General features: G+C 40.5%; 4 protein-coding genes across 4 annotated transcripts; 2 read left to right on the top strand and 2 right to left on the bottom strand.

The window, feature by feature from the left end:
* Positions 1–750: 750 nt before the first annotated feature.
* Positions 751–2568, bottom strand: MELLADRAFT_101707 (uncharacterized protein; the record flags this gene model as incomplete). Its single annotated transcript, XM_007404229.1, has 4 exons — positions 751–1230; positions 1375–2208; positions 2285–2362; positions 2440–2568. The coding sequence occupies 4 exons, from the start codon at positions 2566–2568 to the stop codon at positions 751–753; spliced, it is 1521 nt and encodes a 506-aa protein (XP_007404291.1).
* Positions 2569–4246: 1678 nt separating this feature from the next.
* Positions 4247–6031, top strand: MELLADRAFT_70616 (uncharacterized protein; the record flags this gene model as incomplete). The annotated part of the gene is made up of 3 exons (XM_007404736.1): positions 4247–4851; positions 4933–5531; positions 5620–6031. The coding sequence occupies 3 exons, from the start codon at positions 4289–4291 to the stop codon at positions 5826–5828; spliced, it is 1371 nt and encodes a 456-aa protein (XP_007404798.1).
* A 2391-nt stretch (positions 6032–8422) lies between these two features.
* Positions 8423–10230, bottom strand: MELLADRAFT_101705 (uncharacterized protein; the record flags this gene model as incomplete). The annotated part of the gene is made up of 7 exons (XM_007404228.1): positions 8423–8454; positions 8960–9061; positions 9133–9391; positions 9471–9751; positions 9823–9909; positions 9991–10043; positions 10136–10230. The coding sequence occupies 7 exons, from the start codon at positions 10228–10230 to the stop codon at positions 8423–8425; spliced, it is 909 nt and encodes a 302-aa protein (XP_007404290.1).
* A 1486-nt stretch (positions 10231–11716) lies between these two features.
* Positions 11717–15335, top strand: MELLADRAFT_101704 (uncharacterized protein; the record flags this gene model as incomplete). The annotated part of the gene is given in 17 exon segments (XM_007404737.1): positions 11717–12111; positions 12260–12509; positions 12554–12698; positions 12818–12984; positions 13053–13165; positions 13277–13312; positions 13436–13445; positions 13643–13806; positions 13904–13923; positions 13943–14349; positions 14467–14533; positions 14611–14743; positions 14793–14888; positions 14980–15023; positions 15107–15117; positions 15192–15206; positions 15291–15335. The coding sequence occupies 17 exon segments, from the start codon at positions 11717–11719 to the stop codon at positions 15333–15335; spliced, it is 2118 nt and encodes a 705-aa protein (XP_007404799.1).
* Positions 15336–18152: the final 2817 nt, after the last annotated feature.

Here is an 18152-nt window from a genome sequence, read left to right as displayed (position 1 = left end):
CTGGTAATCAATTGACTCGAATTCGATCCCGGTTCGTGGTATGGACATTCGTGTTAGTGCGTACATAGTGGAGACAAGCGATCGGAGAATCAAGGATAAGAGGAAAACTGAGTGTAGGTCTTTGTGACGGCACCTGACGGCACACGCGTATGTATGTGTATAGGTTATGGTTCGAGGGAGGGATTGGACTTTACGTGGGCCAGAAGCGGAATGGCCGCGAGTGGCCGCCAATGGTCGAGAAAAGGTGTTTCAGACAGCTCTGTGGGAGTGGCCACACTGCTGTCTGAGAACCAGCTGTATGAGTCGCCGCTGGTGCGAAAATGGACTGCCTGCGCCACTGATATGTTGCCAAACCAAAGAATAGGCCAAAAGTTAAAACATCAAGGAAGCTCACCAGTGAGAGTTCTGTCTAATGCGCCCTCGAATTTTAGCTCAAAAGAAGACTCAGCAAACCACCAGTGATGTAACGTTAGCTTATGGCAATAAGGAAGTTATTTATGGGGTTACTCCCTGTTCTTACACATGAGCAGGTTCCTCTCTCTCTCTCAATTCTCCTTCAGTCTCAATTCTTTATGATAAATTATGTCAAATTGCTTCACATCAAATTCAGAGAAAGATACAAAGGAAAAAAGACAAAAAGAAAAAGCAGAAAAACAAAGAAAATAGAGAAAATCAGGCCAGAGATAAGAGAACAAAAGTGATATGTATTTAACATTTTTTTAATTTCATTTTACAAAATTATATAATCAATCAACTACAAAAAGAATTTTCAAAATTAAAACTTGAAAATTCCATTGAAAGATAATCAGATTCTTTTAAAGAAGATTTCACCAAATCAAAACTCATATCTGATTGATAGTAAGAGTTTTGATAATCGTTACTAATCAATTCGAAAGGATCTTTAAGTTCTTCTATAGGTGTGGGTAAAGCATGAGTATTCTCAGCGCTCGAATAAGATGAAGGAACAAAAGACTCCAAAGGTGTTTCAGGACAAGTGATAGGTTTCTTCAAGTCAGATTTGACGGAAATTGTGAAAGATTCATCTGCCTCTTCTCGATCTTTGTCTGTCATAAGACTATCCAAAACTTCAGACCAATGAAGCTGTCTTTGACTATCTTTGAAACTTTGTAGGGTAGATTTTGAAGGTGTTGATATTGAAGAAGAGTTTGGATTCCTCGGTGGTGGGGAGGATGTGGCAGTAGTACATTCAGATGATGAAGATTTCAAAGTCTCTAAAAGTTGGTGTTCTAGAACCAACTCATTAAAGATATCAAAATTAGAAGATTCTACAAAAGTAAGAGGTGTGAACTCAAGTGGTGCAGAGGCACAAGTTTCTCGATTCAAAGTCGGTTCTTTAATTTCGGTGAAAGTAACTATTGATTTCATTTGATTAGACTCTTGCTTTAACTCTTCTTCGGCTTCTTCCCAATCAGAAACTGTCATTAAATTATCCAAGATTTCAGTCCAATGAAGTGTTGGTTTTGATTTCTTCGAAATTGGTGCACGAGTGGTGACATGTTGTGAATGTGAATGTGATCTTTTTGTTCTCTGAGATAAGTTGGTGTTGATCGAAGTGGTTTTGGATGTCGAAAGTGAATGGTTTGGGTGTGTAGATACATTGTATTCGGCAAGTAGCTCATTGAAGATATGAAAGTTTTCGGACTGGTCTTCAGTGAGCGGGATGAAAGAGACTGTTTGTTTGAGTGAAGTCGCATCAACTGTTTTTTTGTTTTGATCAGCTTCTTTCTGTGCCTCTTCTTCTGCTTCTTCCCAATCCGAAGCCGTCATCAGATCATCTAAGATTTCGGTCCAGTGAAGTGTTGGTTTTGATTTCTTTGAAGTTGGTGAACTAGCTGTGAAAAGTTGTGAGTTTGAGACTGATCTTTTCGTTCCCCGAGATGGGTTAGGAGTGATCGAGGGGAGTTCGGGTGCCAAACGGGAAACGTTTGATATTTCGTGTTCAGCAAGTAACTCATTGAAGATATGATAGTTTTGGGATTGGTCTTCAGTGAGCGGGATAAAACTAGCTGTTGGATTGAGTAGAGACGGTTTAGGATCAACTTTGGTGGCAGGAGCCATGTTCAAATTGCTATCTCGATCCGAAATCAAGATTTTTGGAAGTCTTTGTCGGCGAACGGGACACTTTCTTTTGGCAGGCAGCAAAATACAAGCTGAGGATTTGATCAATTTTTTTTCTGAGACTTCAGGCTAATAAAAATCAAAAGTATCAGAAAACGAAACTAATGAAATTGATGGAAAATTTGGAGGAGTAAAATGAACAAACCTGGAGGGTTGAAGTCGAATTCCATGTGATCAGTTTTGGACTTGCACGAAGGTTAATGAGGAATGACTCATAGGCAACCTGTTATGAGAAACAATGAGAAGGAAGAATTAGCTGACGAGTCTTTGGTAAGATGAAGAGAGGAAAGAAAAGCGTACCTGTTGTGAGTTATCCGGTGATTCACACTTAACTATTGCGTTGTGATGCGCAATAGCTCTCTTCATGACAAACCAAGGATCAATTTCAAATCGTGCAGGCAGGTTGAGTCCAAGCGATAGGTACGACATGTTGATGATAGGAATGTGAGTATTTATGAGAGGGTTTGAAGAGATTGAAGGATGAATATCAAGATAGATCAAGATAGCTGAGATTGAAGGGCAGATTGCAGAGTGAAGAGTGATGTGAAGATGAGGTTGTGGAGCAGGTGAATGCGGAGTTGAGTATCAGAGGATTGATATGCAAAGTGCGGAGTCAGAAGTGATGAAGGAATTATTATCAAACGATATGGATGATAGAAGATGAAGAGAAAGAGATATCGGAGAGAATGGTAGATATTTATACCCTTCAATTGCTTGAAGTTGCATTCCGGCCCGCTGAAAGACTTCCTCAAGGCACAGAAGCGAATATGTTCCTGATGGAAGTACCCTTGTCGGCACAGGACTTTGTCCATATTTTGCCACGGCCGAGCAATTTTGGCAGTCTTTTTGATGATCAAATATCATCACGAACTGAAAAATCTCAGCTTTCGACTGAAATAACTCGAATCTGAAATCATCAAGCAGATCACATTACTAGTGTGCCGTGAAAATTCACACATTGCACTGACCAATCATTTTTCACGTCCACCAGTGCACTTGAGTCGCTGACCAAAATTTATATCTTGACCAGAAATAACAACCGCGTCGCGGCTCTTCCCTTTCACGCGTCTCCAGCAAGAAGTTACTCTTCCAATTGTTCCAGATAGATTACCAATTCAACTGTTACTCAAGTCATTCCCACCCCGCAAATCATGTCAGTATATCAAAACAATGGATTTGTTCGTGCGGCTGGTGCGCCCAGCATTCGACTGAAATAAGTAGTTCAAGGCTGAAATCGTCAAACAGATCACATTAGCAGTGCCGTGAAATTTCGCTCATTACACTGACCAAGTAGCAAGTAGATCTTTTTCACGTCCAACACTGCACTTGAGTCACTGACCAAAATTTAAATCTTGGCAGAAATAATAACCGCTTTGCGGCTCTTCACTTTCACGCGTCTCCAGCCAGAAGTTGTCCTTCCAATTATTCCAGATGGATTACCAATGCAACTGTTACTCAAGTCATCCCCACCCCACAAACCCTGTCCGTATACCAAAACGATCGATATGTTTGTGCGGCTGGTGCGCTCAGCATTCGACTGCGATAAGTAGTTCGAGTCTAAAATCGTCAAACAGATCACATTAGCAGTGTGCCGTGCGATTTCACTCATTGCACTGACCAAGTAGCAATTCTCTTTCACGCTGATGACAATTTCCATCTGGACCAAACGTCACGATCACGATTCCGAGTCGTCACTTTAAGTTTCACGCGTCTCCAGCAACCAGTTGACCGTCTAATCATCCCAGATTGATACCCAATGCAACTGTTAGCCGTGTCAACACCACTGCGTAAATGGTGTCCCTGCATCCAAAAAGTAGAACCGTTGGTGCAGCTACCGCTTGCGAATTTACTGGAATGACTTCAAGTTTGTAAAGGTGTTGATTCCATTTAAACCTCGTGTTTCCTTCAAGGCTTGAAAGCTGAAGCTGGATAGAAAGTCGAAGCGCGTTGGAGAAACAATCCCGAAAAAAAGGTGGTACCGTGGTAGCTCGGAACCGGATGTGGCCGGCCCTGATATGTAGGAATCGGATAGGCTGAAGCTCGAGTATTTGAATGTTCTCGCCACAGAGTCAGTCAAGCTTTGATTACCACTCAAACTATCCAGCTAGAATTTCTCCTTGAACTTTGGCTCAATGAGTCAAGTATAGAAATGTCATCGACCTTACCACCGAATGAAGAAACAGCGAACAAGGAATCATCATCTCGATCTTCTCCCACTGCAAGCGCTAGTACCAATACTATCAATCGACCACAAGAAGTAACGATTCCTGATTTACTCATTCAACAATCTTCACTAGAATCTGAAGCAGCAGAAGTCCTTCCATTCGATTGTACACGGTGTACAAGATCACTTGGACCATTACGGCAATCGATTTATTCATGTTTAACTTGTAATCCACCTCAAGAAACTCAAGATTCCAAAACAAATTCTCAAGCAGGAATTTGTGCTTCATGTTCAATTAATTGTCATACTGATCATCAATTAGTTGAATTATTTATTAGAAGAAATTTTCTTTGTGATTGTGGTACGAAAAGATGTAATGAAGGAAAATGTGAATTAAGATTAGAAGATCAAAATTCGGAAGATGAAGTTGAAAATTTAAATAAATATGATCATAATTTTAATGGTGAATTTTGTATTTGTGAAAGAGGAAAAAAGTATGATCCAGAAACTGAAACTGAAGATATGTATCAATGTTTATCTTGTGAAGAGTAAGTCAAATCACATTCATACTATATTACATCAAGACCGATCATAATCTTTGACCCAAATCTCTCATCTTTTTGAACTAGCTGGAGGCATGCTAGTTGTCTAGGAGGTTTTCCGGATCCCGAAACTTGGGATGATTTGATCTGTGCAAAATGTGTAATGGGGAATCCTACGATAAAGACGATGATGGAAAAACATGCGGGTGGTCCTGGTACTGGGATGATGATTGGTGTACCTAAAGAGGCGAACAAGACAGATTCAGCTATAGAATGGTATGGTCAACTTATTCCTTCAGCATCTGCGGAAAAGGTGGAAGAGAAAGGCTCTGATCAGCTCAAAGAAGGAAGTTCAAGTACTACACCACTCGAATCTACGAGTCAGACTATTCAGGTGCCTCAAAAACGTAATTTATCTGAAGACGACGGACCAGAATCATCAGAGAAGCGAACATGCCTCGAAAAGCCGAATATCAATCATACTTCAAGATGTATGGCTCCTTTCCAAAACAGTACGGATAGTTTACTTTCAAGAGTGAACCCGAGCACGGTCAATATATTCTTGACAGCTGGTTGGAGACAACGGTGGTGTAAATGTTTGACCTGTTTTCAGCTTTTGAGTCAAATTAGTTGGTTAGGTTCAGAAGAAGAAGAAGTTTGGGAACCTGAAGATGATCAAGATTCAGGTAAGTTAATTTTGAATTCTGACAATCATGGGTTATTTAACGAAAAAAATACTTATGAGTTTTTTTACTTCCTTATTATTTTTGAAAGCTAAATCATTACATGAATTAGGTATGGAAGCTTTTAAGAATTTACCACAAGAACATAAAATTGAAAGTTTACATGCTTATAATAAATTAAGAGATCATATGATGAGTTTTTTGAAACCATTTGCTGAAAAGAATTTGACTGTAACTGAAGAAGCTATTAAAGAATTCTTTTCTAATGAAAAAGAAAAGATTAAGAAGAAGGATTGGTAAGATATATATTGAAATTTAGAGTGATTTAGGGTTGTAGTTTTTGTTCTGATCAAGGAGAGATTGTTTGTAGTGTTTCTTTTAGAATTGTTGATCAGAGTGTTTTTTGTTTTCCTTGGTTCTTTTGGATCACTTCCTAAGAACTTTTATGCTTTTTACTCGTCTTTGTTCTCGTATATGCAATTATCTTCTTAATCAGAACTTGGACGCCTTTGAGGATGAAAATGATACCAAGATTGTTTTGTGTGCTTCAGATGATTAACACCATTTTGGAGATTCTAAAAGTACGGACTAGCAAATAACAAAGCAGCTTTTTATGGTTTAGAGTTCAGCAAAACACATAAGTATAATGAAGCTTAGCATTTTTTCATTGAAACTATACAAAGCAAGCTCTTACATTGAAGGCAGCAAAGAATCCCTGGACAGTGAGACAAAGTTATATGGTAGGTTTCAGGCAACTCTTCTTCTAATGAAATATTAAATGCCCTACTGCATTGATCTGCTTGATATGTTGGAGGTACTCATTGGCTCTTTCTGACAATTCTTTTTAGGAGAAAGTCAAAATTCACCCCTTCACTTGACTCACAACTTCCCCATATAAGAGAACAATGCTTGTCAAAGAGCTCCCCTTGAGGGAAAAAATGATGACTTATGTCCCATTTGCTATGATGAATTTTTTGCAAGTCAGAGAGTTATCAACCTGAACTTGGATTTAGTCTCTTGTGATGAATTCAAAAGCTAAATTTAAAGATCTCTTGAGTCACTGATGCTATCAATGCCTACACCTCCCTATTCCAATCAGCCAGCATACAATTGAATGTGTATCTTTAACCCCAATGAACCTCATTGAAGATCCAGGTAGCTTTGTTTGATTTCCTGGATCCAGAAGGACAGTTCTTGATGCTTTGTATACTTACCATAACAGATATATGTACCACAGCCAAATAGTGCTATCTTGATATTTCAGGCATGCTTCCCTGGCTGTCTGTGCACATGTTCCACTTTCAATGTTCATTGCAAATTGTGTACCATCTTTCCACAAAATTATTTGCTTACTCAACCAATTTCTATACATAGTCTATTTCAATATCTTTCTTTCATCCATTTTCACAAATCTTGCATCAGCAGATGCAATATATCAATGAATCTACCACTGCAAACATTATTCAACTTCCCCAAGTGGGCAGGAAAAAGTGACTGGGAGTATGATTTGTCATAAAATTATCTATCACTCCACACCTGAGCCATAACACCCACACTACATATGTGTAGCAGGCTCAGTGAATATGTGGTTATCATGTACATACAGTTCTGCTCAGTTATCTGCTCATCAGGATAAGTTATTCATATGTAATACATGCTGTAACTTTTTTGAGATCAAAAAAAGCATTCCAAAGATTTCCTACATACACTGACTCAATGTTTTGGTGTAATCTCATCAACTCAACTGCATGTAACACCCTTTCTGTTACTAAGAAATAGCTTCAACAATATTGCCTGAGCACCTACAGAATTATATGTAGTGAATTTTGGGCACAATTTTTTCAAAGTCAAAAAAGTTACATGTGGTACAACATGTGATTTATTTCTGCTGATGGGCAAGAAACTGAGCAGACCTGTATGTACCAACTATTGAATTAGCTAGCTGCACATATGTAGTGTGGGTGAAATGGATCAGGTGTGCAGTATTAGATTCTTTTATGACAAACTGTACTATTAATCATTTTCCTCTTACAATTTGGGGAAGTTGAATGATGTTTACAGTGTACCTAGTGAATATTTCTTTAAAAATGTGGGCTACCGTAAACCTTCAGGATGATGATTTCTATTATGTTGGGATGATTGGCAATAAAACCTCTACAGAACATTATAATGTGAGGACACATGTGGGGTTTTGTTATGAGCAGACTGATCACGTACAGAGACTAGGCTATTGGATCAAGGCTGTAGAGATGTGTTGAGATGCTGCTTGTATCTTATAATGATGATTGAATTGTACCATGGAGAGAAGAGTACAATCATGAATACGTAGAACAAAGTATATAAGATCTGTTCTAACAAGTATAAGCATATTCTTATATAATGATCCAATAATGAGATCATAACAGGTTTTGATCAATAATTGATGGAGAAAGTTCAACATTTCAAAGATCAACAAATCAGCTGAATCCATCTGAAGACATGATTCCATCTATCTAAACAAAGGTACACTCAATGAAAGGATTCTTTGATTTGCAGAGCTTGCCTGGCTCATGGATCTCATCTCTTCAGATCAATTGAACAGGTGGGTCCAAATCTGGGGGGAAGTATGTCTTGAACTTCAGATTTTTTTGCATTTTCAAAAGGAAGATGAACATTCTATTTATACATTTGTTCCATTGCATCAAATTTTGACTACCACTTGATATGCTTGGGGTCAAGGAGCCTTTGTCAAATCACAAGCCTTTGATCAATTGAAAATTCACCAACTTGACTAAGTCCTTCTAGTCACATTTTTTTCTTGCAAAGGCTAGAAGAGTCCTGCAAGAGTTCCAGACTTGTCCTAAGTTTGGCAAACTCATCGCCGCCTATGATAGAAAAAACTTGCAAATGCTCAATTACATAGCTTTGGCTCTACAACCTAATACGTCTGAAAAGTTCAACCGTCAGTCAAACTGAAAACCCGTTTCACATGGAGCCATCAAATCACAGGTGATGTCTTGTGATGTCCACTCAAGGATTGAAAATGTTCCAGAAATAGTCATCGTCAGTCGTTTGTACAATATATTGCTTCTCAGGACCTGCGAGTGCATGCTGGATTTTTGGGCGCGTGTACGGGGTTTCAATTAGTGTGTGACGTGAAGACTGGTCATAGGACATAGCAATATTCAAAGTGTTTTATATCAAGAAAGACATTACACGACCTTGATTAGTCAATCATGTCTTTGAATATGCATTTGTGAATGGGGAGCATTGCATGTCAGATTCTTCTTTCTGAGTCCAAGTTTTCAACGGAATTAGTATTACAAGGCCACACTTTTCTTCCAGAGGGTGTGGAGTGCTTATCATGAATCATTACATATCGGGGTTTGATCTTATAAGATCTCATGAAAGGAGAGGAACTTTCGTGATCAGGAGTTCTGGAAGGTGTTTACTTGCGTGTACTAATACTGTTGGGCGCTCTGGGATTTCAGATAAGCTTTCTCCCTCTTCTGGTACATTGGAGATCACGCAAGAAGTACCAGTATAGACCGTATCTGATGATAGTCGAAAGTGTCAGTGAGCCGCTGTGCAATATTAAGGAAAAGAGCGGTCAATATGAGCTAACCTTTCTCACATCCAACACGATTACAAGCCACAAAAGTTTGACCGGCTTTTTCCCACAGCGGTTTACATCTTGCTGCCCAATAATTCAAAGTACTTCCAACTTCTGACCAACTCTTCCCTGAAAGAGTTTGATTTGGATCTGGATTTGAAGTAGAAGATAACCAAGCCATTGGACATAATAGTAATTCAGCACCATTCTGAACTGAGAATGAACTTAATTCATATGCATCGAATGGAGCTTCAAATTTATCTGGACTTAACTGAACAAGTCACTTTAAGTCAGTCATCTAATGATTGATTGTTAATCCGTATTTAGGATTAAGAAAAAAGGATACTGACATCCATACAAATTCCTATACAACATTTTACATCTCTGAGATCACCATTTGATGATTTTCCAATCTTTAGATCCATCCTTAAAAATCCTTCGCCTGCTTTAGCCCAAAGTGGATCAACAGCTGGATAAAGTTGAGTTTTATGATAAGTTTTCAAAAGTTTAGATTCATTTGAAATGATAGCTAATGAATTATAACATTTTTGATCGGATTGGTCTGATGAGTTGGGATTTGAAGGAATTCGTTGAGCAAAACCGATGATGACATGACAGTTTAAGCGGGTAGCTAAGATGATGAACGCATAAATCACCACTTCAGCAGGTATCACATTCAGAGTCGTTTGGTATGGACTTTACCTGTTTTTTTCGCCCAGGTGACTGAGATTCCATCGATTTCGGATTCCACAAATGGTTCGATCTCTTCATACGACTGAAAATTATAGCCTGAAATGTAGAGAACCGATAGATGAGTACTACGTTGCGTGCGCCCATGAAACTCAAAGCATGGGCAGGATTGATACATACCTGCCAAAGCTAGTTCAGGGAGAATGAGAAGATCGATTTGACCAGGACGTAAGCTGTTATTTTGATTCGACGATATTTAGACTCTTTATGATCGATCGAATGGTTACTGATTCAAGAATCTTACTAGATAAAAATATCTCCTCACTCGGTTATCAACTTTTCTGCTAGATCGATTGTAGCGGTTGGGTTTTTGAAAACTGGTGAAAGTTGAAGTAGGCCAATGGTAGTTGAAGCGGTCATCTTGGAGATATGTTCAGACCACAGTTCTCAAAAATAATCAAAATTCGAAAAGACAAATCCTCCGGGGATCCTGTTGAATCTCTAGTCACGCAAGAACAGTCGAAGAACTATGGGGAGCCCTTCTGGCAGCTACTCGGCAAGTCCTCTCATTAGCTTAACAAAGCTCTCTATGCGCGCGGCCGCGTCCGCGCCCCCGCCGAGTAGTGAGCCGCCGAGGGGCTTGCGTGAATTATGGCACGGAGACTCCAACCCCTTAAGATGTTTTTTGCTTTTTCATGCTTTCCTCGCTGATAAGCACCGCTTTACTTACCTTGCTGGCAATGTTGTTGAGCATAACTTTCTACAAATACTTGTAGCCTCATGTTGTAGGAACTCTCAGAATTTCATTATGGCTGCCATCTCTCAGCAGTGCACTGAATTTTTCCCGGATGCTTGATAGTCCCGTAGGAGTGCTCAAATTACCATTTTGAGAATCAGAAAGCAATAAAGCTACAAGCTACACAAGCATTGAGGCTTCATCGCCTAAGCAATCTTATGACCATTGCACACGAGTTAAATTGACGGCCTTTATATAGAAACAGATATGTAGCAACTCTGAGCACTCGACGCTACTGCCCAATCACTTTCAGCCAAGTTGCGCCATTGATGGGACATTGAGAAGAACCGTCCCGATTGCTTGACGAGATATACATTGATAGGCGTAAGACGCGATGTCTAATTTCCCAAAATCTCCGCCGGATCGCCGTTGGATATCAAGATTCAAGAATAAGATAGGCGGCTTTATTATGTATCAAACAGAGTTGTGATGCGGCTGAAGGTTGTCTTGAACCAATCTGGTCATATACGTAGGCGAGAGGTAAGGAAAGGTGGAGGTGAGCTTTTTTGGGGTAGGTTTTCTGCGCGCGCCCGGTGGTCATCCCGATCTTTGCAGAGCGCTAGAGAACGCTGTTGAAGCAAAGGATCCATCCGAGTGATGAGAGACTGGGAACCAAGAACGAATTCAAATAATAACACAAGAGAGCACATTTCATATTATCCAATGTAGTAAATGTGGGAGAGTTCTTCAAGTCGCAATACCTCCATGAGCCCCCATGTATTGGTTCACCCGAATAAAGTCGACCCTCTGATCAACAAAATTTTACTTACCTTCTTTCCACTTTTACACCACTTGTCCTCTCAAGTTTCAACCGAGGATTGTACCCTTCATTCTCTATCAACCTCGATATCAAGGATCAGGACGTCGCAAAGGATTGTCAAATAGCCTGTGCCACACCTCAACGTTCTCAGTCGAATTCTTGAAACGCCCGAAGATACCATCTTGAACTGATCAACCATACATCGTTCCACTTCTTTACCTCAATCTGTCAGTTCGATCTCTTGAAAAGTTTTTGAAGCTCAAAGTGTTTCTCCTTTCGCCCGTCTTGACGTCTTATTGATCGCGCATCTTCACCCTGCCGCTCAGAAAACAACCTTATTCATCTTTCTTATGCCCAAATTACCGAGTTTCGTCAGACGGGCAGCCAACTCTACTTCGGATGGTCGTCCTAGGACGGCTGAGGGGCGACCCAAAACGGCTGAGGGGAGAAGTAAGACAGCTCAAGCCTCAAATCCTTCATCCATGTTACCGGAAGGTTCTTTAAGCAGCATCGAAGCATCAGGTCCTCAGGGACCTTTTCAGCAAAATTTGCTTCCGATCCAAACATATCCAAGTCTCGAAGTATTCAGTCACACATTGGCCACGAGATCAATGAGCGAACTTGGAAGGCTTGATTCGCCATCATATACAAGCCGCGCACCGCACCCTATGCCCAACTCCCCCAGTACTGGCATGACATCTCCTCTATCAGATATGGATCCACACAAGCTTGGCGAACAAAATGAGTTGAGTGTAACACTAGTCTACTCACGCCTATAGTTTTTCTACATGCTCACTTGGCACTCACCCAAACCCAAAAAGATATCCAACCATTCACATTCTATTCGTCTGACTTTGATCTGCATTTGTTTTTTCTGATCCATTCATCAATAGGGTCTTAGATTGTGTTACCGCCTTGCCTAATATCACAAAACCGAAATCTTCAAAATCTCGCCGCCGAATGTCTTTACTTTCGTCCGACGATGAGAATTCTTACAAGGTACTCGAACCTCCGAGTCTTCCAAGAGTCGTCAATTTGCCACATTCCCAATCAGCGGATGAAGTGATGAAATACCTGAGTAAGGAAGTATTTGTGCGTTTGCTTGAAAACTCTCCGACGCGTGAAGAACTGCGAGGTTGGTTAGTGCGTAATGAACCAAGTGGGGATGGAACATTAAAATTGGATAGGTAAGATTATTGAGTCGACATGTCCTTGCTGCCATCTCATCAGCCTTACCTGACATTCGCGCCGCGTACTCGAAAAGGTGGCAGGACGAACAGCGGACCGTTCAGCTCGCTCGGCTTGTCCGGAAACAGTGCGCGAGTCTTTTCAGTGAGCCTCGGGTTTTCACCAATAGCACTCTACTTCAGAGCTTTTGCTCAGGAGGGCGGCCAGTATCTCGCTCAATGGTTGACACGTCCATTGATATATTGTCATTGCGGAATTCCTAGATTTATACTACCAGAATCAATCAGGATCGAACGTGATCGAGCTTCCTAACGCAATCAGAGAAGGAACTGTACAACACTTGGTGACGCTGTCTAGTAGCTTGGAAGGCCCCCATCTCGTGAAAAGTCAGGAATGGCTAGTCGAATCTCTTTTCGAATCAGAGTTTCAGGTCGGAATGGTTTTTTGCATTGATCCTTTTGGAAACTTGTAACTTATTCAACCCATCTGATAATTTAGAGATTCATAGCTAGCAAATTGGTTCAGAGAGTCAAGGCCCAATTGACCGCACCTCTCAGCTCGAACGAGGATAGTCAAGTTGCCGAGTTTATTTTGCTCAATCCGCGTTTGACGTAAGCTCAATCATTTCAGATCGCCGCTCACTTTGAGCTTTTACCTTCAGACATTTTGGTAACAACATGCTTTGATACTGAATTATGGCTCGATGATTTCATCTGCTTTAGGGGTTGCCCGGCAATGATGGTTTCCCCGGGTTTTTGGTGAGCATTTGTTCCTCTGTGAATTTTCATTTGGACTTCGCTGCAAGACGTTCGACAATCAAGGAGGATGTTGAGTTTGAAACATTGTGTTGACTGAATTACACATTTTGATGCTTTGCACAGCACTCTTACCGTAAGTATATTCATTAAATGCCTGATTCACCCAGTGGTCACCTCAATGATGAGCGGTGTATTTGTGACTATCAGGGTTATGACAGAAGAGAGATTCTTGGAGGGAGCTCTCATTATTTTCCAGTGAGCTTCTCTTAATTTCTTTTCATCAATTTATGTAGTTTTTCCTAAAATTTTCTACGTCTATCACGATGGCAGGGCCCAGGAACATTGAAGGCATCCATTAATAATATCGAGAACGCAATTCGAGAACAGAAACCTTGCATCCAGTTGATGATCAATTATCGGCAGGATGGGACAGCATTTTATTCTTTGTTAGACGTGGTACCACTGTATGACCCAAAGGGAGAAGTGACATGTAAGTCCGCGTCTGTTTGATGAGTTCGCGAGGAATTCTGGGCAGAAGAAGATTTGACTAAAGTGACCTGCAAAACCATATTGGGCGAGTGCTTTGAACAGATCTATTGTGCTCTCATGTGGTGAGCTATTTTCTTTCAGAGATTTGGGTAGTACTCCTCGAGTTTGACGCTGATAATCGACTTAAGAATGTGACGAGTAATTTGGATACATTTGAAAATCTCTCGTCACTTATCCTACCAGATACAAATACAACAGGTCCGACAAAAAAAGCGGAGGAGTCAGATAACACCAAAAAGCAGCTTACGAGTGAAAATTCTAAACGGAGTAGGTTTATGAGAAAGACGAACGGTTCGGGTCGAGATGCTACAACGAAGAAAGATTGGCTCACAGGGATCGGACGTCGAAAACAAAAAGAAGATGAAGGTTGGAGCGAAGAAGGTAGCGGAACCAGTCACAAGCTTACCGTTACCAGCGAAGATACAGTTCCCGCCGAAAGCCCATCAATGGAGTATATTCCCGAAAACTTCTCATCGATATATCTTAAAGTGGGTCCAGAAATTTTTGATCTTCACTGTCATATGATGGAAAGTTGTCCGTCGTGATCATATTGGAATTGTTTTTTGACTTCTTTTTGAATATCCCTCCCCCGCGTATCATCAAAGTTCTTGGTTTTCAAGATAGCCAAGTATGGGATCATCTATGCTACACCATCTGCGCTTTCTTTTTTGGGTATGTCATCATTATCAACCATGCCATCTCATGCTTATCTCTACAGTCCCCTGACTTGTCCCTTTGATCTTAAACAGGATTGCCAGCCGAAACAAAGCAGGAAGTGTACAACTCCTCTATTCTAGGAACGAGCTTCCTCCATCTGATCAAGGGAAAGAATCCGAAAAATACGAATACAATAAGGACTCGGATAATCCAAGCGGTTGAAAAGTTGAGTTAGATTCACTACCTCTTATGACTTCCGCCACGTATTCATCAGACCTATCTCTGATGGGTTCCGATTATCAAACTTTAGAGGTCTCCCAACTTCTTCTCCATGTAGCTTATCGTACAACCAGGTACCCATCAACGCGGTGTAAGTGAACAATTTGTCTCGGCTCAACTGCTCACTAGGAGGTGGTTTTGACACCGATCTATTGCCACCTGGCTTATTTCCGTCCCTTCAGAGGTCATAAGGCAGCTGCATTTGATAGCCCTTCCGCAAAATCAGGTAAGAAGCTGGATAGCCAGATCTCAATTTTTGAAGAGATTAAGGACACCACTGATATTGTGATTGATTTAATTTTTATCTAGCTCTAGTCCATGTAAGCAATTTTGGTTTGATCATTTAAAAGTGGAGAATAACTCATTCATGGATTTTTCTCTTGGAACAAATCAGCTGACACCACTTCTTGTGAGTACACTCTGTTCTCATCTTCTAGCTCTCTATACGAGACTGAGTAAAGTTCTGATCAAATTGTGTGAATTGGTTACATAGGACGAAGGGGGTAATGCAGCTGCATATATTGCAATCTTTGCTTGAGATCTCTTGGTTTTTGAAAATGCATTATATTTAAGATTCTAGGTTATCGAGAATTCCATTCATTCTCTTGTTGATAGCTTTCCAGATTTCTTCACTTTTGGGCTGTTTATAGATTTTTATCAGTCGAATTTGTTTTTGTTGTAAATTTGTATCCTCACCTGGCATTATTGTCTCATCACCACAAAAAAAATCCATGACTCATTGTTAGATCCATTTACAAATCTTCTTTAATAATTTCTCGATATATGTTATTTGAATGAGAAAAACGCTTGAATTTATTTGACTGAAGGGTATTTCGAATTCCTATAGACTTGCAGGATATGAATGAGTCGCCTGAGAGGAGTATGATCGGATCGGAAGTCGGGGTCTGGCTGAAGCCTCTGACGCTCACATATATCCACTCAGAACCCTCTCGGATCCTCATGGTAGGCCAGTCATACCCTTAGGGTGAATCTAGAAATTATCATGTTTTGCATAATTCAAGTGCTTGCTATACTGCAGAGGTTCTCAGAATTTACACCATTCAGCCCAGGCTTGTAGCAATTCATCAGCCTGAAGGGTCCTGGTCCAATGGTTGCCCACGTACTCGCAAAATTCAACTGATTTGACTATAAATTCTTGTTAAGCAAAAAATGAGAGGCCAACTTTTTCATCACAACTATTGGATTAGCCCATATCTGGACCCAGGCATGCACAAGCATGGGGCTGGCTTACTATCAGCAAAGTTGGCTGGGTCTCAGAAGTCAACACAAGCATCAAATTGGGTGTCTATTGTGCAAAGCCTTTTTTCATGACTGTGTGATTTGATAGAGATTGTGGTTTAATGAAGAGTGTGATTTAACAAAGAATGTGGTTTGAAAAAGAGTGTAAAGAAAAGGGGAAACTTGAGAACTAATTATTCAATCTGTTCATGAGCAGTCAACTTTACTTTGTTTCTCTTTGGATTGTAAATTTGAGTAAGCTTGTCAAGATCATGTTTTATAACATATTCTGGATGACATCCCTCTGAAACCAATGTCAGGTATGAACCATTCATGCCGGGCAAATTCAGGTCATGCAGTGCATACAGGTTGCATGGTCCCAAATGCATGTCAGGACCTGGGGCACCTGTCAGGCATGCAGGACTTGTTATCCTTTACTCACCCTGTATATGTCACACCAATCACATGTATTTGAGTATGTACTGAAATGTACATGTCACATAGCTATAAGTCCCTCACGGGGTCTGTATTGGCCTGTTATTGTGGGCCAAATACCCATGTCACTTGTATGACTGGCGGGGGTGCAATACATGAGGAGATGTCATGCAGCCATGACATGACTCAGGGTGCAGAAATTTCTTCTGTTTTCAACATGACCACGCAACCTGTATTCACTCCATGACCTCAATTTGCCCGGCATGATTGGAGGTCTTGAAGACATAGAGGATGTCTGGGGCATCCAGGAGGGAATAGGTCTAGATTTCTGGACAATGCCACTGGGTCAACTTGAGAGAATAAACATGAAGAAAGAGCTTGCTCAGTTTTTGAAAAACTCAATAGTTTTCTTGAAAACTCAAGTCTTTTTCATGTCATCAATTCTGCAAAGGGCTGTACTACAGCTGCAGGTTATCAATCAATTCACATGCAACAGCCTGTCAAATCTTGGGAAAATGTGTTGTAGTATTTGTGGCATGATTCATCAGATTTCAAAGTCACAGGCCACATCTGCAGACACAACTTTGAAACTACACAGATGATGTCTGGTTAACAAACCAGGCTTTTGGACAACATGTTATTTGAGCGGCTTGAATCATTCATAGACTTTGTTGTCTTGAATGCTACAGTAAACAATACCCAGCTCCTTCCATATATCACCTAAGGTTGTATCAGCATGCTCTAATTGTGCCAGTGAATTGGCAATAGGACATATAATTTTGACAAGTACTTCATTTCCAGTAAAGTGATTGTGGTCATTGACAATGTTCTCAACATCTTTGTTGATTTTGGGTGTGTTGATTGACAGGTTTTTTAACATGGTAAGACATTTGATAAAGCCAGGTTCAGGATCTTGGGCTGAAAAGCACACTTTGGCCATTGAAAACCATCGAGTGAGGCAAAAGGTTTGAATTGCATGTCCAATGCCAACCTCAGCTTGCCAATCATCAAGAATTTCCCCCAGTAGTGTGATTTGATGAAAAAAATTGGCAATGATCTTATTGTGTTTGACTATCAGTAGAATGAGAGGCAATGCACATATGCCCTTGACAATAAGATTGAAGAGATGAAGACAGCATCCTACAGGAACAATATGTGGATGTGAAATACAAAGAAGGCACTGTAGAAACTTGTCAGTTAGGCCTAAATAGATACTAAGATATAATGAGGGTGCACACCCAAAACTTGACCATGATTGCAGGTGAATCAGTGACCACCACACATACAGTTGCCCAATCAACTCCTTGTTGATGGAGACTTCCACTGGTAGACTGGAGGACATTCTTGGAAGTATGTTGTGCCACATGAAGATCAAGATTATTGTTGGCAAGTTTTATCTGGCCCTTGAACATTTAGTTCAGGATATGTGTATTACTCACATACAATACCACCTGGTCTCTGCCTAAGATGTACAATACATGTTTGGTAGAGCGGAACAGGATAGCAGGCTGCAGGCCAGCCTGGCTTTGCATGGACCAGAAAATCTTCTGGTTCACGCAAAGGCCAAAACCATCTGTTGACTATGCTGGGTGGGTGGTATTTGTTGATAAACACAGATAACTGTTGAAAACCAAAATGTAAATCTGCAATGGATGCTCTGAGTTTGGTGGTTCTCACGCTC

This window comes from Melampsora larici-populina, assembly GCF_000204055.1.
Source record: "Melampsora larici-populina 98AG31 unplaced genomic scaffold MELLAscaffold_2, whole genome shotgun sequence".
Classification (NCBI taxonomy): Eukaryota; Fungi; Basidiomycota; class Pucciniomycetes; order Pucciniales; family Melampsoraceae; genus Melampsora; species Melampsora laricis-populina.
Note: the sequence above shows the minus strand (reverse complement) of the source record. Positions and strands in the feature narration are given on the sequence as shown.